Source organism: Pyrgilauda ruficollis, unplaced genomic scaffold (genome assembly GCF_017590135.1).
Source record: "Pyrgilauda ruficollis isolate IOZ18807 unplaced genomic scaffold, ASM1759013v1 scaffold23, whole genome shotgun sequence".
NCBI classification, from domain to species: Eukaryota; Metazoa; Chordata; class Aves; order Passeriformes; family Passeridae; genus Pyrgilauda; species Pyrgilauda ruficollis.
In genome coordinates this window covers 14,490,938-14,517,035 of record NW_024522539.1, presented here as the reverse complement: position 1 = coordinate 14,517,035, position 26,098 = coordinate 14,490,938, and the positions used below count along the sequence as shown (strand labels likewise).

Below are 26,098 nucleotides of genomic sequence, written 5' to 3'. Positions count from 1 at the left end.
GGAAGCTGTGTTCATGTTGCTTTCTGGAGCAATATGTCAAGAAACAGATGCAGCTTGAGCGAGAGAGAGTGTGTTTGCAGTTGAAGTTTTCAGGGGTCAGAATTACCTGACACCAGTTCCAGGGGTGTTGACAGGCCCCCAGTTCAGGTATTCTAATCATTCTAAAGGAGAGCCTGATTTCCAGGCTTTCTGGCAAAGTTACACAACACTCAAAGCTGATTTCTTAGAACTGTTGTGTGCGTTTAACCTGAAGTGGTGTTTAAAATGCACATTATATGCTGTTGTTGGCTATATGCAGCAGGTATGAGTCCTTTTCCCCAGCTGCAGTGCTTTTACATTGCTATTTTAATTTTGCTACACTGGTATCTGTGGGAGGATTGCTTTAGTTTAAATGAAACTATACTGATTTATACAGTTACTAACCAGAATTATCATTAAAGCATTATTCAAATACCTGTTATGTGAATACCCATTATTTCTTTAAGCTTCCACTGGCTAAGTGGCCTGATGAGCTTGGGAAAAATGTAGGCACACTTTTGTGAAGCTTTATGTAATTACCAGCAAAAAGCAGTGACCTTTGCCCCGTGCTGATGGAATCCATTACTCAGTTACACAGGACAGAAGTTAGCAGCTCCCCTTCTGCTCTGTTCAATTAGGAGCTGACACAGGTCAATGTCCAATATATCCCCGAGATGGATGATGGGATTGGGAAAAAAATGCAGCATTTTCTGCATTGGGCTTCAGAGCTTTTTGGGTTCAGTGTGTCATGTTCACAGGGACAGGCACCCAGCTCAGCCTGCTGAGGAATGTGTTACCCCACCGTGCTTGCCTCTGGGCCATCCAGTGCTGAGCCTGGGGAACAGCTCCAAACCTTCCTGACACGCACAGCACAGGCTTCCCAGCCATCTCTGGCATTGCTCAGCAGCCATCCTGGAACATTCCCCATACAGGGGGTAAGCACATGCATGAACAGCTTGTAAGGAAGCACAGGGACTGTCCAGCTTCACTGGGGTTCTCTGTCAGGCCAGTGTTTAGCACCCTGCCTGAATAGGTGTTCAAGCCCCTGGTTGTTCCTGCAAATTGTATTGGGAAAAGTGCTCGGTACCAAGAGAACTCTCCACCAAATCTCGTTTATCAGCATATGGAAAGGCAGGATTTAGATGCCACCTTTGGTGGTGTGTTTCCAGGCTTATGCAAGGTGAGTAACAGTAGGTCAGAATAAGAAAGTGTCACCTTCCTAAGGCTTTCCTGGCCTTCATCACGTTAATGACTTTGTCTTCTTTCAACAGCCAGGTGCACTTGGATTAATCAGCCACTAGATAGAGCTGTGTTATATAGAAAGGGCCTCACTCTGCAGCATTATATTAAAATTTGGTATTCCCTAGTAGTGAGCCAAAAAAATGGATCAGTTGTTGCACAGGACAGATATCAGATATGACAGGAAGCATTCTTTTTCCAAGACGCAGTAAATTCCCTCTCCATCCCTAATTATACAATAAGATCATGGATCTTTTCCAAGTGTACCTTATAGTAAGACTTCAGTGAATAATCCAATTTAATTCCTATGCATTAATTATTAAATAAGGCATATCTTTAAATTACCCCAGCAGTTAATTTTTAATCAAGCAGTCATCATAGAGCTGTTTTATCATGACTGTGGACAGGAACTTTGAAAGCAAAGTTTATATTACATTTTTGTTTTTCCATTTCCCATATTCCCCTTCTCCCTTCCTCCCCTCTCCAGTGCTGAGAAATACTCACATATTGATCAAAGGGCCATAAACATGAGAAAAAGGAATTACCTGTAATATATAATAAAACTCAAGCTTGCTTTATTTACTACTTCATGTATTTTTATTCCAATTTGTGTAATTTATAGTGCTAAACTTCTGAGATGTGTTTATAGTAAAAGATCATTAGCAAAACAGCTAGCTTTGGTCTTTTGGCCGTATTTAAGATGTTATTTACCAAATTTGTATGGAACTGGTACTAAACTACACTGTGTGCTTGAGGCTGCAGAATACAGTATAAGTCATACTGAAAGATTTGTAGAAGTTGTATGAAAGTTGAAAATGTGTGGATTTGCCAGCTTCTGCTGGCAGCAAGTGCTGCTGTAAGAACAGGATAAAAACAACCTCCCTTCAGCAAAAAACTACTGATGGCATCCTGTAGCTTCAGCAGGTACAGACACAGACATTGTACAGATAATTCCATGTGTATTCTGGCACTGGGCCTCAGCCTTGAACAGAAAGAAATACCTCTGGGTGTCTCTTAGTGGCACATTCAGTTCTTGGCCCTCATTGGAACAGTTCCAAAGTGCAGGACTTGCAGCCAGTTCAGTGAGTGAATGTCTTGCAGCCATGAGGCCTTAACAATGAAACAATTTTCTAGCAAATTTGTACATTTGATTTTTCTAGTTTCAATTTTTCATGTTCCATGGTTGGCTTAAGCAGAGAGTCCATATTACACACTTTATCAAACACAAGCAAAAATTTTTAATAGCCAGTATTATGAGTGTGTATTTGATTCCATTTTGTTCTCAATTCTTGCCAATAAAATGGCACTCAGCCTGCTGGTTGAGTGGATTTGTGATTCTTTCCAAGGATCAGCTGGGGATTAGTGAAGTGCAGCTGGTGTGTTTCTCACGCCAAGTAGTTTGGGCAATTTTTTTTTTTATTTTTAATGTCCTTCTTGAAAATAAATCCTGCCTCTTTTCCTTTGCCTTTTTTAAGGATTTAGTCTTGTTCAGTAGTAAACTTCATCCTTTTATCAAACTGTGTGTTAATGAGACTGAACAAAGAGGCATTGCCCAAATGACTCTTTACCCAAAGGTGAATTTAAAGAGATGTACTTTGTTTAGTTTAACAAGGAGCTTCTTGCTTAAGGAGTCTAGCTCAGTGGTGAGTGGAGCTGCTGGTGTAAAATGCCAATGATCTTACCCTGAGGCTGGTAGGCACTGGTGTACAAGCTCTTGAGAGGTAGAATTCGTGAGACTTCTGTCTGATAAAAATTTGTTCATCTGCAGAGCCACATAGTTGTGGCCAGAGCTGTAATGTAATACTTCTACTGCAGTATCAAATGTTAATTATTTTGCTCCCCATGTAAAAAACATGACTGAAGAATAAAAGCAACCCAAACTTAGCAAGTAATTGCACCTCAGCCATCTGAACATGCAAATTCACCGTTTTTATTTGCAGATTTTTCAGTCATGGTACTGTTGTTACAGGTAATTGTTGAAAGTTATGGAAACAGTTGAGGTGGATAGATCCATTTTATACCTCCCTGTCCATAGATTCATTCTGTTCAGTCAGTGCTGGTGCTGGCAGAATCCTGGCTCTGTGACTAGATCCCTTCACCAGCAGTGATCTGTTGGAGGCACTAAAGGAAACCTAATGCCTGTTTTAATAGGGATGATGATTGTTCCATGACTGTAAAAGCAGCACATCAGCCATTCCTGCTGCAGCTGTCATCAGCAGCCTCTGTTCTCTGAAGGACTGACATGAGTAAGAATGACCATTTTTGCACTTAAAAGCAATAAATAGATGGGACGAATTATGAAGAATGCTAGTGTCTTCTAACATGTCCAGTAAGTATATTACAGGGTACTCTAAACCTTAATCTTTGTGTAGATATATCTGCTCAACGCAAATCTCACGGTTTGAGACGGTTGAGTAGCTTGACTCTTGGCTCCTGTTTGGACTCATTTACAGTGATAAAAAGATGCATTTACTCTCAAGAACTTCTCAGGTGACATTTTCACACTATTCTCTTTCTCATACAAAACAGTTCCTGCTTGGAGAAGCACACAATAACTGGCACATTTAAAGTTCTTCACCAGACCAGTCTGAAAAGCCCTGTTCCAAATCCCACCTTTCTGTGCTGGAAAAGTGAGGAGGTGTTTGCTCGGTGTAATTTGGCTGTGCAGCAGAGCATGTGGAATTACAATGTGCTTTCATCAACTCCTGCTCATAGCTTTGGGCTCTGCATCTGTTTTATTCAGTTGTACATTTCAGAGCTTGAAAGCATTGATCATAAGCTTTTGCTTTTGAAAGGGCTTCTTTAACCTGCAGCCTGTAACTGTAAATCAAGGTTATTGCTTTCTTGTTCATAAAAAGTGCAAAGTGCTATATGTTTCATGGGTCTTTTCCCAGGCAAAACAAACCCATGCTGCTGTGCACAGATTTGCTCACTGATAGTCCTGAAATAGCATTTTGATAAAATTAAGATTGCTGGCAGTACTTTAAATAAGGTGCCTATTTCCTCTGTGATTCTTGTTTCAGAAAGCTGTTCTATTTCCCCTGTACCATTCTTGAATGGCTGCTGGGGGAAAAAAGTAAAATATCATGCTAATGCTTTATGCCAGTGAGCTGTAACTCTGTAGTAATCAGAGTTCAATGGAACTGCACATTCAGCAAAGTTGAACAGTGCTGAGAACATGTCCTGAGAACGTTCAGCTTATCCTGAGCTTTGCAACTGAAAAGCACAAATCATCTTACCTAATCTTTCATGGGAACTTCCAGCCTGAAAAGCCAATAAAATAAGCACACTGATGGTTTCTATAATTCCCTGAAAAGGCATTCTTTTGGCTTTAGGCATGATTTAAGTATACCTATATAATTTGGATAGATGCCTCTATCAGAAGTGTCAGCAAAGTAAAGAGAGTTATACACACGCAGGAAGAATCCAAATTATTCTGTGCAGTGAATAATACATGGTCAGTACCTTTATAGTGACTTTTCTTAAACCCCTCAATGAGGCTGGATGTCCCTTGACAAGGATCTAGTACTCTCTTGGACTTGTTCAGGAAGCCATTCAAGAAGAAAAGGAGTGCATCATATCAGGATTTTTCAGAGCTGTGATAGTTTGGGGACAGAAGAGGATTCAAGACAATAATAGACTTCAGCCTGTACCTGTCAAACCACAGCCTTACAATGTTAGTTATGGTCCCCCTCCCAAAGGAAAGGGAAAGCAAGCAGGGAAGCCATCTAAGAGAAATTCTCATGGGTTCCAGCCAAAGAATATCTGAAAGAAAAGTGCTGCGAATATCTTGATTAACCAGAGCACTGCAATCCTGTAAGTGTAACTTGTTGTGGTATAGCTTTGATGAAATATGAGAAACATTTATTCTTGAAGGGCAGGCTAAGGAGGTTGATACACACTGTGTATTCCAGCAGGGTTATTACAGATCAGGTCTTGGAAAGGAGGTAATGCCCCAGGTTTCAGTTTGCCATGTGAAAGTAGCATAGATATAATTGCTACACCCAAATTACAAGAGGATTACTAAATGTTCTCAAAAGTGTAATATGTTGCACATATACTTTAATCAATATATATGAGGTCTGTATATGTTTTGCACTTTACAAACAAAAAAAAAAAATAAATCTGTGTCTGACTTAACAAGCTTTCAGTCTCACTAGCAATGATTGGAAGCCTGGATGCTTTTGATCAGGTATTTTGTACTTACACATCTCCAGTATTCACATCTCAAATTAGATCCAGGAGGATGCCAGACCTTTTGTAGTGAATTTATATTCCTTGTAATCTGTTCAGATTAGTCAGCATGGAAATAGGCACAGAGAGGTGGTCAAGTCTTCCCTTATAAAGTCTGTTACCAAGTTTCATTAGAAACTCTGTTTACTTATTTTATTTTAAATTTCAAGACTTCTCTTTTGCTCTAAAATTGTGTTCTATGTTTAGTGAACTTTCCTCACACTGGACAAGTCAGAAAAGCAGTCTTGTGATGAGTATGGCAGTAGCACAGGATGGGAGGAGGAACAGCAACATTTTGTCTTTGAACTCACCACTGTTTTTTCTTTTGCTATGAAAAACATGTAAAATAATTAATTTGACAGTGTTCTGTTGAGAATAAATTAACTTATTGCAAAGTATACATTTGTTCAGTATCAAGTATCACTATCAGCTGTTGTTCCAACAAACTCTAACCTTTATAAATATTTTGCTATTTAACCTCCATGCTGAAGCAGCTTGTGGCTTACACTGCTCTTGGCCACCAGTGACAGTGACAGTTCCTCTCCAGCTGTTTTTGTGATGGTGTAGGGGGCTGGATGTTTGTCCTGCACAGCTCTCAGGTGGACTCATAGCAAATCTTAATCTCAGCAAATTAATGCATTGGTAGAATGGCATTTAGGGTTAAGTTTAGGCATGCTGTCAGCTCTGCTTTTGTGCCTGGTGCTGCTATGCAGAATCACCAAGACGTCCAAATTGCCAGTCTTTATAGAGGGATATAGTAGAGCTTGGAGCTGCCATATTTGAACATGCTGTCCTCAGACAAAGAGAACTTGAAGATTGTCTTGAATAGAAAGATAGAAGATTGTCTATGTAAGTTTACCTGCTGACTTACATACTCCATGGCATTTCAAGGTGGAATGATGGTATGGTAACCCATGTGTTTCTTTTCTCTAAGTGCTAGTCTGAGGAGAAAGTTAGAAATGCAAGTTTAAAGGGTAAATTATGCACATTTCTGATGGCATCTAATGAAATTAAGCATTTACTCAGAAACACTTGCATTTTTTTCAGCCACTACTACTCTTGGTAGCAGAGAAAATACTTGCATAATAGTGTAAAACTAAATACACTAGGGAGAAAATTCCTGAATTCTTTTTTAGTGGTTATACAGCTGAAGATTACTGAAACTAAATAAGATTTAGAGATTTCCTACCCTTCCCAGTAATGCTTAGAAGAATTATTAACTTCAGAATCTCTCTAACAAGAGCATTTGCTGCTTGCTGGCATTTCTGTTTTAATTACTGGGGGGAACATAATGTGTTTGACAAAGCTGAAAGCTGCAATGCCTCATACTGTTTCAGCAACATACTGTGGTTTTAATTTATCTTAACCCATATTGATCAGTAGGACCTGAGTTTATGGCAGCAGATTTCCAGTCAAGTGTCCCATGATTCCAGAATGCCTCCAAGCTGTTTGGCTTGGGACTAACACTAACTTCACAAACTTTGATCAGCAGGTAAATAGCTGCCTACTGTGTAAGGCTAAGTGGGAATTTGTACATTAAACTCTTCAGAAGAACACAGCTGGTGAAACAGAGAGTGTTCTCTTTATTGTAAAGACACTGGTTTGTGCATACATAGATAAATCATTGACTGTGATCAGCTTTCTGGGTATGGCATAATTTTGTGGCAATCTGTGGGTTCATCATGGCCGTAAATTAAGTGTATGAAGTGTGTGTAAGCGTTTACAGAATCAAGAGTTAAACATTTGCAGAATCAAGGGTTAAGCAAATGCCTTTGTGTGAAAAGCTGGATGTGAGCAGTCCAGGTAGGAGAGGAATTGAAGAGCTCAGGCCCCCGAGGAGCTGCTGGCATGGATGGCACTGGCATGTTGCTGCCCTGAGTGATCAGCACTTTCTTCTTCTTTGTCACAGCTCATCTTTGATGTCAGTTGTGCTTAAGCAGAACACACAGTTCATTGCTGGTTTTTCTGTACAAAGCCTCTTCAAACACCAAAAAAAGGGGGTGGGAGAAGGAGAATTGTGAAACGTATGCAATTGCCACTGTTGCTATATGAAATTTAAAAGCTTTCCCTTAGGGACGAGTAGTACTTATGGCACTTGCCTGTATTACAGAAACACATATCAGTGGGTGAAACCTTGCCAAAAATAACTCATTTCCCTCACACTTCCCACAGGATCGAACAGCCTTTCTTACATTAGCACCAGATGAAAAAAGGCTGTGTCAATTCTCGTCTGTTCTGCTTTAAAAATAGTCTTTCCAGTTCCAATCACTTGACATAACTCAACAGGAGTGCTGCAGATGCATTCAGAGTTGAACCTGGGCAGTAAAGAAGGCAATTATTTAACTTAGTTATACATCTCTGTCATCCAGAGAAGAATTGCAGTGATAGTATCACAAAGCTGAAAGAAACGATCAATTTTATTTTATAGTCCTGTCCATATAAAAGCACTTATTCCCTGCATAAGCAGCAGTATATATTTTCCAGGAACTAGATGTTTTCAATGGATTGTGGATTGGGAAGGAGGGAGTGGAGTGTATAAAGGAGAGAATAAGGGGAATGCATTTTTTATTGCTGCTGCACTGGGTGGTTTAATCAGATCCTACTTAAGGTCATAATTTAGTTGCTGGGGATGATAGCCTGTACTTCAAACTAGTCAGATAATTCCATTCCATACAAACCCATTTTGTGCAGAGATTATCACATTTCAGTAAATGTAGCTTGGGTTTTAGGACTCAGAATGGGAATTAAGCCATTTCTCACCACTTCTGTTCATGGGTTATACTGTTAATTGATTACACTTCACGGCTGGTGAGTTGTTGTTTGTATCAGCTGTTCTACACCCAGAATGCCTGGGTAATTCATCACTGGGAGGAAGAGGGTTTATTATCATTTTGCTGTCAAATTCTTTCTTCTTTGGGGTTACATTTTGGCTTTTATGAATGAATTCAGGTTTTATTGGAGTTCTAGAGGCTACAGACAGTGCTGTGCTTAAGCCCACAGTGCAGTAAGGGAGGTGCCAGCCCTGCCTTGTCTGTACCACAGCCACCTCACCAGCAGTTGTAGTGACATGATGATTATCTCATCATTTCTCATCTATTCTGACATGTATAGCTGTGACATTGGTGGTAATGCTCATCACAATTCTCACTAGTTAGTACTGTTCTATTCTGTGAAACCCTGGTCATTGGTTCAAGCTTTAATTCAGCTATAAAAGAAATAGAGGCTTCCTTGAGCTGCAGGTTTTCTCTGATATGAAAACAGGTTTGGCTTGTAAATAGCATTTGGTTCCTCTCAAATGATGAAACTTGGATCCAAGGGGATTTTGACACTGCGTTTTGTGGTCTTGCCACCCTCTCCCCTTCAACATTTTCTGAATTATGTCCCATTGCAATTACTGCTCACTCCTATAAACGTGACTTTCACGTTTGTAGTTTACTGGGGCATATCAAGTTTGGATTTGGTCTGATCATGACTGTGGAAAGGAAGATTACAGTATATACCTTAGGTGTTTTTCATGTCATCTGTCTCAGTTCCTACTTGTGTACAGTTTTACAAAATAGTTTTACACAAAAAAATAAGACATTGCATCTTACAGTGCATTTTAGCATGTCAAAGATCAGCTCCCACATTTGCTGCCCATGAATTATACTTTTGATCTGAGTATGCATGAGTGTCTATATGATATGGCTTGAAAGCTCGCAGAGAATGCTACATAAACACTGCAGAAAAATAAATTCAGGGGAAAACTTTCCCTTCATACCATTTGAATTAATTTGATTTTATTAGGAGAGTATTTTCAAGACCAGTAAGTGTCTGATAAGAAATGGTACATTGTGTTGATTTCATTGATAGACACACGTTTGGGAGACACCAGCAAATGCATCAGATAAGTGTCATGTGTTTTATCTTTTTGTTAGAAAGGCTGTTGGCTGCATTCAGTAAGTGAGCTATCAAACATGCCAAACAAAACTTGCCACTTGGGAAAAGCTGTCCATTATTCCTACATAAATATAACTGATTATTGGATTTACAGCACTTGTAATACAACCTGTTAATTTTTGAAAATAGCCAAGTTGTTTGCTATCAGTGAAGCAAGAATATTTTTATTTTGGTGGTGGGAGTAATAGGGGTGTGGTTTGACAGTGAAGGATGTAATTAAAGGGTTTTTTTTGGTGTGGACTCTATCATATATGAAAATACTCTTTAAATCAGCAAAACCAAATTAAAGAGTTCTTCCTTGCTGCTTACTCCCTGTAAGCATATGGGTACTGTTGGAAATCAAGGGAATTTTTTCCTGAGACAGTCACAGTGAGGGCAACAGAGATGCCTATCTTTATCCCTTTCCTTCACAGTGCATTTATATCAAGCCATGTCACAAAACAAACTCCAAGTGCTGTGAGCCTTCCCATAGTATGAGTGCAGGCATCCATGAAAACTATCCTTTGTCTAGTGGCCTTTTCTCTGAGAATGTGATTTTTTTTCACTCATGTGTGTTATTCCTTTGAACTCTGAATGAGCACTTTGGCTGAACTTGGCAGAATTATACATTTAGAATTAAATGCCAGCAGTTTCTTCCTCTTACCATGCAGAATTTTGTCATAGGCTTTTCAGACAGTAAGCACAGCAGACAGTGTGCCCTTAACAACAGAAGTGCACGTTTATTAGGTTTTTAGCCAACTTGGTTATGGTTTATTTTACACACATTGTGTATAAGGCCCTTTGCTTTTACAGGGCAGTTCCCCACCCCACCCCTGGAACATGCTGGTTAATTCCTGTTGTATTCTAGAACTATTGTGGTATTATCATTATATTTTTAGAGAGAGAGAGAATTATGTGTTATCTGAAGTATTGTTCAGAACATTGTGTCGGCATGCTGACAAGCTGTGGCATTGCTTGAAATGCTACATCTGAAAAGTGTGGTTTTCAACGTCATCCAAACTGGTTCTTTATTTGAAATAGCAAGAGGAAAGTGTTCCTATTGCTTGTAGAGAGGTCTTTGATCTCAGTCACCTTAAACTGAAGTCTTCAACAGTTACAATTTTGTTCTTTTTGGGTAGATGCAGGTCTTGGTTGTCTTTCATGAGTTTTATACTTAAACTGAGGTGCCAGAGCAGTTATGGTGTTCCCAAAGGGAAATGCTGGCAGGCTGCATGTCCATCAAATTTCTGATAAGGAAAGAGTCTGCAAAACTTGTGTTTGATTTTTATGAATGCTGTACTTTCTCAGGTGTGTATTTCTGTCATTGCAGTTTGGGCTAACAAATGGAAGAACAAACACATGAATGACGTTTCCAATATTTCTTCTTAAAATGTGTTGTGCCTTACAAACGTAGGTGCTGTAGATACAACTCCCATTCTTACATAATGGCTGGCCAAGGAGAACTTGTTCAGCAGCAGAGAGGAAATAATTGCTAATTAACTTCCAGTTCTATAGAGTACATAGCCAAAAAACCATACCACATTCCATGTCCACATTCCATTTTCAGAAGGGAGTTAAGTGCCCAAATCACCTTTTTGTATTAATTTTTTGGCTTACATATCTTTGATAATATTTCTTGTCCAATGGGTCATCTTTTTCTAGCTCACAGAGTACCCCACATTCTAGATAACAAACATCCGTAAAGGCCTCTCAAATTTGATTTCCACTGGAAAAAGAAACATCTGTGGACTTCATTGTATGCCCTCCCTCCATTTCTGTGCTGACCTTTGAAGAATCTTTCATCCTCCATCCTTTTTCTAAGCCAGCAGTAACTTTGTCTCACTAGGAAGCCCAGGGTCTAGTTCTAAACTGAAGCTGTTTCAGCTGCACACTTTACCACTTAGGGCAGACAGAAGTTGAAATTATATCTGTAAAATATATTGTTGCCAGCCACAGGCAAGTGTGTGTTCAGTACATTGGAGATAAGTTATAGAAACAGGGAAATAAGTTTAGAATCTAACAGTACCGTGCAGCAGGAGCAGGCAGGCAGCCTTTAGCTCCAGACAGCAGGATCCTTAGATGTGATTCTGGATCTCACCCTCATCTATTGCATTATGGAAATTATTTTGGCCCCTATCTCATCAAGGCAAATGTTGAAAGTTAGAACAAAGAACTACCTACAACACACAGTGTCCTGTGCTATTGATGGTTTTTAAGTATTAGAAGATGCAAAAAAGCCCTTGTCAGCAAAGGAATTAATTATATTGACAAAGGCAACAGGGTATGAAAATGCATGTGATATGTAAAGTTACAAAATTAATGGCTTATTTACAACTTCAGCTGTTTTAGTACAGCATTTTGCCCAACTTCAAATTGTTCTAAAAAGGATTAGATATAATTAATGCTGTATGACCTCCTTTTTTCTTCTTTTCAAAGAATGTAGAGCTGTACATCTAATGAGGACCCCTGAAAGGACTATTATGTCCAATTGTCTCAATTATGCAAATAGCGTTGATATTTTAGCAGAAGGGAGGGGATACTTCAAATTAAAAGTTTCAGCTCCTGCTTTAGCCCTTCTGCGGTGCCGGCATTTTTACAGCAAGTACATCCCGTGTTTGAAGAGAGGAAAGGAGGTTTAACAAATTGGAGATTTGGGCACTATCAAAGTAGATTTGTTGTGCCTTGTTCCACCATGAGATGAAAATACCCTCTGGGCAGAGAGATGGGTCATGAGACTTCTAAAGGATTACCTTCAAAGGGAGTCATGAGATTGGTTTGAACAAAGAAGCTGCTCACATGCTTATCATATGAGATTCTCTTCTTAAAGTGGTGGAAACCCATCTCCTTGGGAATTCTCATGAACTTCAGAGACTGGAAGTCCTAACAGTAAGATGAATGAGACGTCTGAACAATAAACAGAGATTGGACAGAAATGCAGAGTTAAATGCACTTTATTTATTCTAGCTGTAATTCATCTTTCCAAACTCTGAAACACTTCCAGGGACAAGCAGGTAGGACATGATTTTAAATAATTTTTCATTTCATTCCTGATAGTCTTCTGCCTTTTGTCACAGTGATGTGCACAACTGAAATTTGTGCTGAAGAGCTGCGTAGTGACCTGCAGCTGATGGGAGAAAGATAATTCCCTTGAATTTACAGTGTTCTGATTAGGCTTCTTCTTAGATTTCTCATTTTGAAGGATGTGAAATATGAAGTACTAGCTGCAAGAAGACAGAGTGAGTTTCCAGGTCCAAAAATGATGTCTCAACACTTCAAAATTTAAAAATTGCGTGAGCGTGATTGTAATGTGATGTAGAAATGCTGGCAAAGAAACATCACGTACCTTACCTTTTTCAATATTTTGAATGCTAATTTCCATCTACCTCTGCAGAAAATGGGGATGCAGGTTCTGGGGTTTTCTTTATTTTGTAGGTTGTGACTTTTCATTTTTTGGGGGCTGTTCTGAGATTTCAAAATTAGCCAGTAATATTCTGGAGCTGTCTTGTGGCAATACGCCTTCTGATGAGCAAGCTTCTTTGTGGGTGTACTTGTTTCCAGGAGAGTTTATCCAAGGCCTCATGGTAGGTCAGGTATTATGGAAGTCCTGGAAGGGGAAGAGGGCAGAATTTATGGTGTTTTTCCCCACCTCAGTGAGTGCTGGCCACAAAGGAGGTTCCCCAGTGAAAGATGTTGAACAAAGATCAGCAGCCCCATCGCATTCGCACCCGCAGTGCTGCTGCTGCCGTGTGAAGAAATGCCTTCCTGCCATCAAGCTCATTGGGCTGGGAGGTGAGAGGTCTCAGAGCCCCAGCCTACCTGTGATTGTGATCTCTGAGTATTCACACACCAATCTTTCAAGAGACTGAGGAGCCAAGGAAGCCCAGGTTTGGCCCTTGTTACCCCCCAGCTCTTGGAGGCACGGCCCCAAAGAAGCTCCCATGCACTGTCGTGTCCTTCCTGCCCCTTGCTGGGGTCCCACTGGCCCTGAGCAGGCACCTGACACCTGCTGAGCCAGAGACAGCCATGGAAAACACTCCTGGCCTGTTCCAGTCTCCTTTAGCTCCTCTAATTCAGGATTTTAAAGTTTTCTTTTCCATTTTTGATAACGGATTAAATCCAGAAAATGGAAACTTTTATTTTTCCCCACTATATTTAGTTTTTCCCCACTATCACTTCAATTGAAATCACGGATAGACTGTGGCAAGCATTTTAAAGAGAAGGAACAATATGCTGCACACCATGATAAAAAAGTCCAGGAACATCACTGGACATACTGTTTTCTGTTCTGTGGCACCCATTAGTTCTCTTCACTCACCTCTTCATGGGTTTTAGTTGCATAAGGACTGAAAAGATTGACCAAATTTTCTGAAAACTGTAAGCTCTGCAATCTCCCTTTGCCCTCACCCTCTGTAATTATTTCAGCCTTGAAATCTTTGGGTTTTCAGGAAGTTCCCAATGAATGTTGGCAACTCCCTGGTATACATAATGCAATATTTCGAACATTAGTATTTATAGAGTCTGCAGAAAATAATTTATACCTTAAATTCCAGTGCTTTTATAAGGATTTCTGAAAGATTATGAGAAATAATTTTGTGCAAACCCTGCAACCCAAGAGTTTAAATAGCTGGAAATTCTTTTTTTGAAAATGACAGAAAGCAGCAGGGAATAAAATGCATCTGATGGTGGCATATTCTATTAAAAGTTTTAGGTCATAGCTAATGCCCAGAAAAAAATTGCTCTATTCAGTGTGAAATTAGCCACAGAAAGTTGCAAATTTTTGACAGCCCAAACTCTTTAACAGAATTCTACCTGAAGAATCTTGCTGTCTGGAAAACAGTGCTGCAAACTGATGTTAATTTCTCCAGAGACAGATTGGCTAACTAGTGTATTACATGCATATTTGCAAAAAGGGTGCATATTCACAGTATGCAGGAGAACTAAATGTTTATAGTATCTTTTCTCAAAATATGTATTTGTTCAGTATCTCCAGAATTTAGAGACTTCTGAGATATTCATATATTCTTTATATTGTGAATATAGAAATGTTGCTTCATAGCAATTTTGAAGTACATTTTACTAGTGTGCATCTCAGTATGCCCTAAGTACTGTTTTTTTGTCACCACATTTTGAAAGTGTCAGTGTAAAGAATTCTTCAAGCCCAGCTGTTTAGTGTGCTTTGCACTTCAAGTAGTACTAATTACTACTGTGCATTTAGAGCAAACTCTCATAGATAAGTATTGTTCCATGCAACATGTAGTCATTTTCTTCAGTTATTTTACACTTCTGGTTTGCCCTGTTTCATAAAGAAAAAGGTCTCAAACCGTACTATGATGTCATGTATGAAAAATCAGCATGACAGGCTGACTTGTCAGAAGTTGTATAGTTCTCTCTGCACTAGGAACTTGTAATCTCATATATCAAAGAAGTCCTTATACTTTTAGTCCTTTTCCAAACAGCAAGTACATCTTTGATTATTTCTACTCTAATAGTCATTATGCTTAATAATGTGGACTTGAATGATCCAGATCTCACTGATGGAGGCAATATTCTAGTCCAAATCAATGGTTTTTTGTATCTGCATGTAAGTGTGGGCTAGTCTTTTCTGCAGGCATGCTTGACATCTATTGACACAATCTTCTAAATCACAAATAATCAGAAGAATGAGTTAAGTATGTGAGAACTATTCTCAGGCTTAGTTTTGTATTAAAGGACCTTGTCATGTTGGTCATGATTTCATGTGTGTTGATGAATTGCATGAAGGTTTGCTGTTGGGGGTGTTGAATCCTGGGGGTTTTCATTATAATAGCAGTTTTATATTTCAGGTTAGAATGAATGGCCTGTATTAAAGTCTCAGAGTTTAGAATAATTTAAGAGAAATAGCCCACATGCAAATAATCTGGAAGTACCCTGACTTCTTTTAAAACCATGATCTAGCAGTCTTTACATTAGCCAAGACAGATAATAGTTACAGTACAAAAAACATTCCTGAGCCTTGTCAGAACTAGATACCAGGGTCATCTTAAATATTTAAATAACAGTTACCAACAAAATTATGTTACAGATGAAACTAGTAATTACCAGGCTACTAAGGCTAACATAATGTTAGAGGCTGCTTACTGTCTCTCCCTGCTCATCCATCCTGCTGTATCAGAGCTCTTGAGAAGGGTCACTTGGGTGAAGTTGCTCACCACTTCCCCTGGCTTGGTTAGTGTGCAAGATCTGGGAGTAAAACTGACCTATGGAGTGTCTGTGGGCTGAAGGTGCTTTGGGAGAAAGGTGCAGAGGCTCAGTGCAGGTTGGTGTTTGTGTTCCCCATCTCCCAAGCATCCAGACAGAATGGCTGAAGGCAAGAGGAGGATTTAGCAAGGTATTAACAGAACTGGAATAAGTAACAAATGGAGATTAACATTATTGTTGGCATGTCTTCCCTAAAATTTGGTGCAGTAAGGGAAAGGACAAACTGTTGCAGGAATGCCTTTTGCTTCCTTAAAATATGGTAGATGTGGTGTGTAAGGTTGTCAGTGAATTTCTTTCGTATTCCACACAGAAAAATTCTGTATTGCAAAACTGCAACACAGGGTATGTTCTCCCCAGGCATGTGCTGAGCAGGGCTGTGCTGCAGTGCACCCCAAATGGTTCTTTAAGTTTCTTTATTATAGTTTCACTAGCAGTGTAGTTACATTAGTGCTGGGCTGTGCATGCCTCTCTGTAGGAGCTCATCCAACACACTTTGCTCCTGTGCCTCCACGGGCTCTGTGCTGGGGCTGGGGATCGCCACCATTTCAGAGCCAGACAGTCTGCTGGGGTATGGAGGCTGTAGCTGTTTTTCACATTGCAAAGCCTCTGGGGAAGTGCTGTGTGTCTCTCAGAGATGAAGCAGAATCTTCTTAGCTTGGAGAAAGGAGCTTGTTACTTCTTACTTGCATACTTTGCAAACTGTGTCCCTCAGTTAATGAACACGGAGAGGAAATGGAATAATTTTCTTTTTCCAGCAGATGTTTGCTGTGCCTCCCCAGGAGTACAGAGTGTAATGAAGCCATGAAAGCTCTCTGTGCAGTGTAGCACCATTTTCTGGTTTGCACACCAGCAGCAGGAGGGATTTCTGGCCTCAATTTGAAATAACAACGTTGCTTGCCTTGCTTACAGACACTGCCAACCTGCCTGGTGCGTGTTAGTCTCTACCACAGAACAAGTGGTTCCCTGACAAAGTTGCTGTAAGAGCATGGGTTCAAATTGAACAGTATGAAAAACACAGTGGGCTGAGTGTCTCCAGATCATATATAAGATCTAATAGAACTCTTCTATCACTCAGAATAAGAATTTTGTTGAGAAAATAGGATTTTATTTGAAAGAATCTTTAAACTGTTACAAATCCCTTCTTGATGCTCATATAAGGAAGAAAATATAAGGGATCCTCTTGCTATTGGGTGTTGTTTGGTACTTCATATTCTAATAATTACTAAAGCTATTCTTGGTTCTACAAATAGATTTTTGATAGAACTCATGCTAATGAGAGTTTTGGATATTTAGTAGATTCATAGGCTGTTGCTGTGTTTTGTATTTCGGGACACTGTTCATGGCTCTGGCTTCTTCGTAGCATAACACAAATTCAAAATAGCATTAGGAGTTTCATGCCCTGTACTTATTTAGCAATGAAGAACTTTTCAGTAAAATCTTACTAGTTTGTGAGTGGCTACAGGATTGGCTATTAACATACATGACATAGTTTGGAGGATTTTTCTCTGAGCAAGACCTTGTTATTAGGAGGAAAGTAATTTCTAGGCAGAACTAATCACCTGAAAGATTAATTAGTTGGGCACTTGGAAAAACTGCTCCTTCAAAGTGAAGAAGGATGATGAATAGTGTAATTGGGATGTTGCATTTAAAGGCAGCACAAAATAGAAATTGTTCTCATGTCAAGATTTAAGTTTCAGATAACAGAGGTTCTGCTAATGTAATTATTTCTTTTTTCTCCCAACTGTTTGTTGTTCTTATGTACTTTCTTTTAAGTAAGAGTGCTCTTGGTATGAATTTCATTTCACAATCAGATTACTTCTTTCTCTCACTATCTCATCAAAGCAAACATCCCTGTGCTCAAATCTAGCATAAATATCCCAGTTTAATTCTGTAGAGCATTCTAATTTTATAATTGGGCAACGCAGTTGAGATTTGATTTCCCTAGTAATGCCACCTTTTCTGCAGCATACTGCAAGCCATAGGAAGATTGCCTGAAAAGTTGGTCAGATGGTGTTAACAGGGCTCCAGATTAATGTTTCCACAAATGACAACAATCAGTCCACATCTTAACAAGACGCTGGTCAAAGTAATTTGTACTAGTCCACAGATGTAAGCTCTGCTGCCCAGCCAGATCCATTTTTGTATTATTCTGTGCTTGACTTAGCCTGAACTGCTCTGTCAAACCCTGTATTATTCATGACATACATTTGTTTGGCCCCTCAGTGCCTTTGTGCACCAGGCACTGTCTGCATGTCCAGTCCCCATCAATGCACCGTGCCTGCTGACCAGCTGGGCCTGGCTCAGGCAAAACCTCTCTGGAGTGCAGCAGCTGTGGAGTTCGTGCTCCTTCCTGGGGCCCCAGGTGCCTCTGAGCTGTGTGACAGCAGGTGCCCTGCAGTGACAAGGTGAGGCCAAAGCCCCGTCCCATCCTGTCCCCAGTTCAAGCGAGCCAAGCCATCGAGCAAGGACAGGAGTTCCTGTTCAAGGAGCAGCACTCTGGGGGTCACTGGAGCTCAGAGAGCTCAGTACTGCTTGCAGACCTGCTTGAGCTTGGGCTTTGGATTGCTCCAGTGGCACAACAGACTCTCATCCCTGCCCCCTGTCACTCCCCAAATTCTTGCACTTCCTTTGCTCGTCGTTACATTCATCGCAATCACTAAATACTGTGCCATCCTGCAGGGGTGTATCTTTACTGAAATTCACAGCTCCTGGTGACACAATGTCATGGAAGAGTTTGTGGCATGACATTTCCAGTGGCTTTCCTCCTCTCCTGTCTGGATTCCCACCTTAAGAGATTCACCAAGGATGTATTTATTGGTGCATAGCCCACCTGTGCTCTTGCATAAAGCTGCAGTGAAACAGGGCTGCAGGATTTGTTTTGGTACAGCCTGAAATTCAGGCTGTAGTGCTTGCGCACTGAATGCTTGGTTATATATGAAGTGAAATACGTAAAATTTAATATTAATTTAGTAGAAAACTGAAATTATCTATGTGTGGGAGAGAAAATTCTCTTCAGTTGCTGCAGCCATAGACTTGCCTTTTTCTCAGCAAATAATTCATTTGCAGTAGTAATTAATTTGCAGTAGTCAAAAGATAATTGGTCTTTGTAGAACTTGTGTTTATTAGTTCATGTATTCGCAAGGTTACTAGTGATTTAGGGTCTCGATTTTGTTACTCTGTGATTTACAAACCAGTTATACTGATTTCATTTGGTTTCTGCAGAAGGACAATTTTATAATGCTAAAGACAACTAGCAAAATCATATAGTGGAATAATATAAATCCAATATTAGTTCATGCTGTTTCTTAGCAGCATATTGGTTTCTAGGCTAAAGTACACAGAATATCAGTGGTTTGGGTTGTTTTTTGTCATAGCTTAGGAGACCTGTTGCCAGTTTACATAAAGGAGAACAAATATACCGCTGAACATCTGAAATGTGTTTTTTTCAAAACTAGGTTCTAATTAATACATTCAGGATTTGCAGTAACAGGCAAGTTTGAACTTCACTACTGTCAACAAGTTGGGATCTGCTTTTTTTTTGTTTTCTTCAGAGGTGCATGGAAAACCACCACTGGCTGTTGATCTGAAAACTGTAGCTGATCTATCGTAGTTCTTTAACAATTCATCCATTCCGAGGCTGTTAAAAAGTGCTTATTTTTTTCAAACCCACAAGAGACAGTATGTGTACTTATATTTTTCCTTGAAAGACCAAGAGCTTTTCAATCCAGAGAGAGAAATGTACAAAATCTGTATAAAGCAAGTGAAGAAAGTGCCCATTTTCTGACAGTAAATGTTTCTGCTCAAGTATTTGCACTGGATTATAATGAAGCTTTGGTTAAGCAGATTAAACAGACAAAAGCAGTGAAACTTCAAAGGCTGACCAAATGTGCTGAGGTTTTTATTTCCCCAGTCTGTAATGCCTGCTTTTGCCTTCCTCTCATTAGCACAGAAAAATAAGCCAGTAGAGCATAATGTGTTGTCCCTCTCTAGTGCCTGCAGCGGCTGATTCCTAGCGGGGCTCTGGGGGTGAGTATCGAAGTTTTTTTCCAAAAAGTGTAGCAGTAGATAACAGACCTCCTATGAGAAAGGCTTTTAGGAGCAACTGCACAGCTGAGAGTTCAGCTGTTCGTAGAGCTCCTTTTAGATACCAAGATGCAAAAGCTTCCTTCCAAACACAGATGTTAAGTCTGTGACTTAATCCAATGGTTAATTAACTATTCTTCCATGCTCAAAACAGCAAAAGAATCTCTGTGCTTTGGTAAGCTATGAGGAATAAGGTAAAGCAGTATTCACTGGCATGGTGTAGCAATCCAAACTGATTTGATATTTCTAGGTTGCATTTTCCAGTATTCTCAACAGAACAGTTAAGTGTGCAGCATCTGTTATGGTTTTTATTGTGAAAAGTGTTTCCTGCACTGTGATTTGAGCTTTTATGTCACTTAATCAAGGAGTTATCAGAGACCACACAGAAGTCAGAAGTTTCAGTCAGGGGGGAAAGTGAATATGTTTAGAAGATATAAAATAATAAAACCAAATTATTTAAAAGATTAAATATGTACAATTTTAGAAGTACAGAAATTATGTAAGCTCTGTAACAGGTTCCCGTTAAGCTCATTTTATAATGTTACAGTTCATTAACTAATATGGTGTATATGAGAAGTAACAACACTGGACATAGTTGTTAAACAGCAGTGAATTTGTACACATTGTACATTTGTGTGGCTTTGGATTAATTTTGAAAAATTATTGTAATTCAAATCAGGTAAGCAGGTAAATGGCATTTCTTTGATTTAACCACCCACCTCTACATACCACAGAGCCTCATGGATCTCGCTGTTGGGGATGTTTTCTCTGGATTTTTCTAGAACTGTACTCTGATGCTACAGAACAAAAGGGTTTTCTGAGCTCCACTTCAAATAATACTATTGCCAAAATTTGTCATGTTGTAAAACCTTGCCAGAAGGTGTATGAAAAGAACCTTCTTAATAATTTTTGAAGTAAGGCTCTTTAGTTTCATTTGAAGAAGGAATTTGTGGAGTCAAGACAGAAAAGCTGACTAAGTCCCACAGCCTTTCAGTATTAAATTTAATGCTCTTTTCCTTCTTACTTTGCTACATGACGAAGCCCTTTATGCTAAATGCCTGAGATACACGCCTTGTCATTCAGAAAAGCAAGTAAAGTTATAAGCTACAGGAAGTTTTGTCTGTGAGTTGTTGTTTCTTCCTCACTGTTGTGCTGTGAGGTCCCAAATAACTCCTTCTAAAATGACACGAGATGGTTCTGCCTTGGTAAATCGGCAAGATGCGAGTGGAGAGCAGAACTGCAGGGTCTCCCAGACCACTGACTGCCCAGACTGGCTCAGAGGCACCTGAGAGAGGTGAATGTTTGTTTGTGTACCTGAGCAATTATGGACACCTTTTTAATGAAGTAGAAGCTTGGTTTGACAACTTTCTTGCAATGAGGGAACTTCAAGTACTCCCCTATAATTTTAGACATAGTGGAGTAAATGAAGAAGCCAGATGGGAAGCAACAAATAGCAGACAAAGGAGATTCAGAGACAGCCCTTGCCTTGCATGAGGAAGAAGATGAGCTATGAAACCCTCTGTTCATCGTGCTGGAGCCTGTGCAGCACTCGGAGCTTGGCTGGTCTCGAAGCGGCTGCAGCTGACTTTAAGTCAAAATCAGCAAGGTTTTTAGTTCTTTCTCTAGGAAAAGTCCCTTTACTTTTCTTTTTAAGTTAGACTGAAAGTTCTTGTGTCATTTTTAGCTTCTGTGTCTGCAAAAATTTAATTTCACTTCCATAGCACAAACCAAAGCAAATGTTGTATTTGCTTGCAACTTGAAAAGACAATTTCATCATTCAAACTCAGAAGAGGCAACTTTTATCAGCGAGGCAGAGGTATCAGTGTCATCAAATTGTGAGTGCTTTTTAACATTTTTCATTTCTTTAAAGTTAAAAGGCTTCTTTGAATTTACTTTTTAAAATTGGTTTGCAAGCAAGATAATAGGCCAACACAATCTGAAGGTCGTTTTCTTCCTCCTGTTTCACAGATACCCAAAGAGTTCATGGTTTTACTGTCACAGGGTCTTTCAATTTAAAAATGCCTCCTTCCAAGACACATCTCATGCAAAGTAAGATGCCTTAGGAAAGACTGGAACTTGATTTACAATAGGAAAAAATTATGTGAGAAGATAATTATGAAGAGAAAGTTATTGAGGAGCATTTTCTGCATATAAAGAATGATACTAAAGCATTTTTTGGAGTAAATACTATTATCTATTTATTTCACAATTTTTGCTGATTTTCTCTGTTACATTGAGTCCATTTACTGTTTATTGCAGTAGGAAGGAGCAAGTGCATTTTTTGGCAGACCTTGAAACTTCAAGACCATCATCTTTCTACAGAAGGGTTTTTACAGACATTTGAGACTTTCATTTTATCCAAGTCATAGAAATTCACATCATTTCATGAGAAGGTATATCTGGTGTTTAAAACTGATACAATGAATTGAGCTGAAAATAGAAGGTGAATGTTGCTGTATCTGCCACACATAAATATATCAGTACATTTATTTTTTTTTTCCCTTTCTCTCTTTTAAGGGTCAGAAGGCTTGGATAGAGAAGACTTTTTCTAAAAGAGAATGCATCTATATAATTGCCAACAACAAAGACGTTACCAGGTAGAATTCGAAATTCTTGTTTCAACATAAAAGCTTAATACCAGAGAAACTCCACTTAGTTTGGGTTTAGATGTGTGAAACCCAGTTTAGTCACTGCCTGTAAAGGGAGATGACAGGGGAACAAAAGCACAAGTCATGCCTGCACTCCAGTCTGCACAGAGCCATGGGACATGTCACACAGGGATGAGAAGGCTGGCAGCAGGGGAGGCAGTGAGTTGTTAGCTCCTAATTTTGCAAACCTTAATAGATTCATGCTGAATTCTGAAAGCAAGGGTGCAGTAACGTGGTACCATCCTTCACAGTTAGTGTGATATTACCAATGGCAATAGCAGACGGGGGGATTTGATTTCTTAGTCTAAATATTAGTATTACTCCATGGGCAAGCTGCATGTTGTGGTCCAGCTTGTGTGGATAACAGAACAGTTAATGTCACGTGCAAGCTGTCACCTCTAAGTAAGAAACAGGGGGTCAGTGCTCCTGTTCTGCATTCTTCCTCCTTGCCTGGCCTTTTACCTAGAACGGCCTTCCAGTGCATAACGCAAGAGAAGTGAATTTTTTTTATCTTTGCATGTTCAAAACCACCTAAGCCTGTTAATTCTGGCACATATGTGTCTGTGAGGGGTGTTTCTATTATTCGTGTACAGCAAAGCTTGGGCAGTTGAAAATCTAATTTTTTTTTTTTTTTATTTTTAAGATACTATAATCAAAGTCACTTCAAATTCTAACCTCCAGGTGCTGCTGTGGCCAGCTCATTAACCAACATATTCCACCTCCTCCAAGTATAACAGCTAATAAAAATGAGGAAGAAACAAAGCAAGTGGAAGCTCAGCCAGAGAAATGGTCTGTCAGTAAACACACCCAAGCATACCCAACAGATGCCTATGGAAACCTGGAATTCCAGGGAGGAGGACATTCAAATAAGGCCATGGTAAGGGGCATAGGGTACTCTAAGGTATTTATTCATCTGGTGTTCAACAGGCTCTTGAGTTTTCTTAGCAGTAAAAGTAACAGCAATTCAAACTTCTGCAAAAATTCTCTTTGTTTTTCCTTTCTTCTGAAGAAATCTGAGCTTAGATTTGGTTTTTTTTTTGTTTGAAAATTGTAAAACTCTCTCTCCAGGATGAAAGGCAAGCAGTAACCATTCTTTGCTCAGACTACTTACAGAACAGGTTGAGTGACAGCATTGCACATTGCTCTTTGCAGTACATCCGTGTGTCCTATGACACCAAACCAGATTCTCTGCTGCATCTCATGGTGAAAGACTGGCAACTGGAACTGCCCAAACTCTTAATCTCTGTCCATGGAGGCCTCCAGAACTTTGAAATGCAACCAAAATTAAAGCAAGTGTTTGGAAAAGGTCTGATAAAGGCTGCCATGACCACAGGAGCTTGGATTTTCACTGGCGGTGTTAGTACAGGTAAGTAATTGCCATCACTTTTAGTTTACTTAAGAATTCAGTTGTGTTCATTCACTAATCTTTCCCACAGGCAGAAGATTTAAGTCTACATGAACGAGTCATTACCCACTAGACCAAAAAAGGAGCATTGTAATCATTTGTGTTAATCTCCTACCCAGCCCAGACCATAAGATTTTCCTGGGTCAGTATTGATTTGCATTACTTGGTGTTTCCCTTGAAAACAAATTTCAGCCTTGGTTCCAGTAGCAAGGAATCTATCACTAGTTCTAATACACTTCTTTTAGTGCTTGGTTATCCTTGTAGTTAAGAAGTTTTCTACTCCAAATTTAGCTCTGGTGTGGAGCTTTTTTTGTACAAAGATGATTTTATTACTAAAAGTGTGTTTCCTGCTGTCATGGTTTGTGTCCAATGAATAACATACCTCAAGACAGACAAGGGTACAGATTACAGTGTGGCAAGTTGGTAACGAGGTAAGTCTTCCACAGACTTCACTGAATTCAGCACAATGATGTGAGAAGGTGATGGGACTCACAGCACAACCATTACAACACAAAAGCATGGCTGTCTGCATTGCATGTTCTACTATAAAGTACCAGTACCACTTTAGTGGTGAAAGCAACACAGTGGCTCCCTGAGAGGCAAGAAGAAAATTCTGTTTAGTGATCAATCTAAAGTGCCAAAAATGCATTAAATTAATTGTACCTATAGGTGTCATTCGTCATGTGGGAGATGCCTTGAAAGACCATTCTTCCAAATCCAGAGGACGAATATGTGCCATAGGAATTGCACCGTGGGGCATTGTAGAAAACAAGGAAGACCTAATAGGAAAAGATGTAAGTGTTTGAGGAAACAGCTGTGTGAAAAATACATTGGTAATATTTCTGAAATACTACTTTTTTACATTTCTAAAGCAGGCCTAGAAGGTGAAATTGAACAATTTCTTGAGAAAACCTGTTGTTTAAGAATATTTCTCAGGTTGTCATTTATGACCTCAAAGTAAATATGGAATTGGTGAGGTTTCCATTGCTTTCATTAGTAAAGACCTCTCTTTGGTGACAGTTTTGCATCCTAACTTCAGTGTGGCTCTCTGAGCCATCTGTAAATCACCTAAGGGCCTTATTATGTGTGCAAGGCTGGCATCTATTATAGGTGGGTACTCTGGAGTGGCATATGAAATACTAGGAACTCCAAATGAGAATGTATTTTCTAATGCACTAAGAGGATTATGTAAGAACACGGTGTGTGAACAAGGAGAGCATGGTAATGAGCTTAGAGGAACACGCAGGGGAGAGCACAATCTGACTGTCATCCTCCAAAGAAAACAGTCCTGTCAGGAGAACAGATTTGGAATGTAAGAGCAAGCTCCATTTCTAATTCTCCTCCGGTTTTTATAGAGGTTTGCTTGGTTGTTTCCTCAGAAGACTCTGAGTGTGCCTCTGTTGGGTGGTGTGGGGCATTTTCCCATTTGATTCTTAGTTCTAATCTAGATGCATCTCTCCTCTTGACACACAGGTAACACGAGTTTACCAAACAATGTCAAACCCTTTAAGTAAGCTCTCTGTGCTCAACAGTTCCCACACCCACTTCATTCTGGCAGACAACGGCACGTTAGGTAAATATGGAGCTGAAGTCAAGTTACGGCGTCAGTTGGAAAAACACATTTCCCTGCAGAAGATTAACACACGTGAGTACCAGTGGGGCAAACTGCAACCATGACGTCTTGAAGGGGGGAAGGAGGGCTTGAAGTACTTGGAAGTATGGAAATTAAAGGCTTCTTCCAGCTCTTTCCAGTGGAAATGTGATCAGGACTGTGTGAGTGGACTAGAACATGTGCTGTTTGATAAGTGGTGAACGAGCCCACATCGAACTGGGCAGAAAAACCATGGAGTAAGGGTTGCATAAAGGGATGAAGAAAAATCAACAAATTATAATGAGGAGAAGCTTCAAAGCAGTGAGAATCTAAGGAAAAGGAAATGCAAAGAATTTGTGCACTTCTAGGCTAGAATTCATAAGCATCAGTAAACATACAGAATGAGGGGATTTTTTTACAGTTCCTGTTTACAGGAGTCCTGTGCAGCTTAGTGATTTCTGATTCTGAATGTTTAAACCAGCATGTTATTTTCTTTTATGTACAGATTTGTTTCATTTGAAATATCACACTCAAAATTCTTTGGTCTTCCTGATAAACTTAGCAGGCATTTTGATTTTTCATGACAATTAAGACAATTTCACCTTAATGCTTTCATATTTAGAGTTTTGTGCAGTTTAAAATTTCTTTCAGCTATTATGGCCTCTTCAAAATAATTTTCTAGAATTTTTTTCATCATCACTTAGAAAAAAATTATTTTAAAAGACA

The 26,098-nt window shown here is 39.5% G+C and overlaps 1 protein-coding gene across 2 annotated transcripts in view; it reads left to right on the top strand.

Annotated features, from left to right (window-relative positions):
* Window positions 1–26,098, top strand: part of TRPM1 (transient receptor potential cation channel subfamily M member 1) — a 99,257-nt gene that overhangs the window by 40,543 nt on the left and 32,616 nt on the right. For both annotated transcript variants that reach the window (XM_041469134.1, XM_041469133.1), the window contains exons 6-10: window positions 22,246–22,325; window positions 23,058–23,253; window positions 23,529–23,742; window positions 24,451–24,575; window positions 25,255–25,426. In XM_041469134.1, coding sequence (XP_041325068.1) covers window positions 22,246–22,325; window positions 23,058–23,253; window positions 23,529–23,742; window positions 24,451–24,575; window positions 25,255–25,426 — 787 coding nt within the window. The remainder of the gene's footprint in view (window positions 1–22,245; window positions 22,326–23,057; window positions 23,254–23,528; window positions 23,743–24,450; window positions 24,576–25,254; window positions 25,427–26,098) is intronic.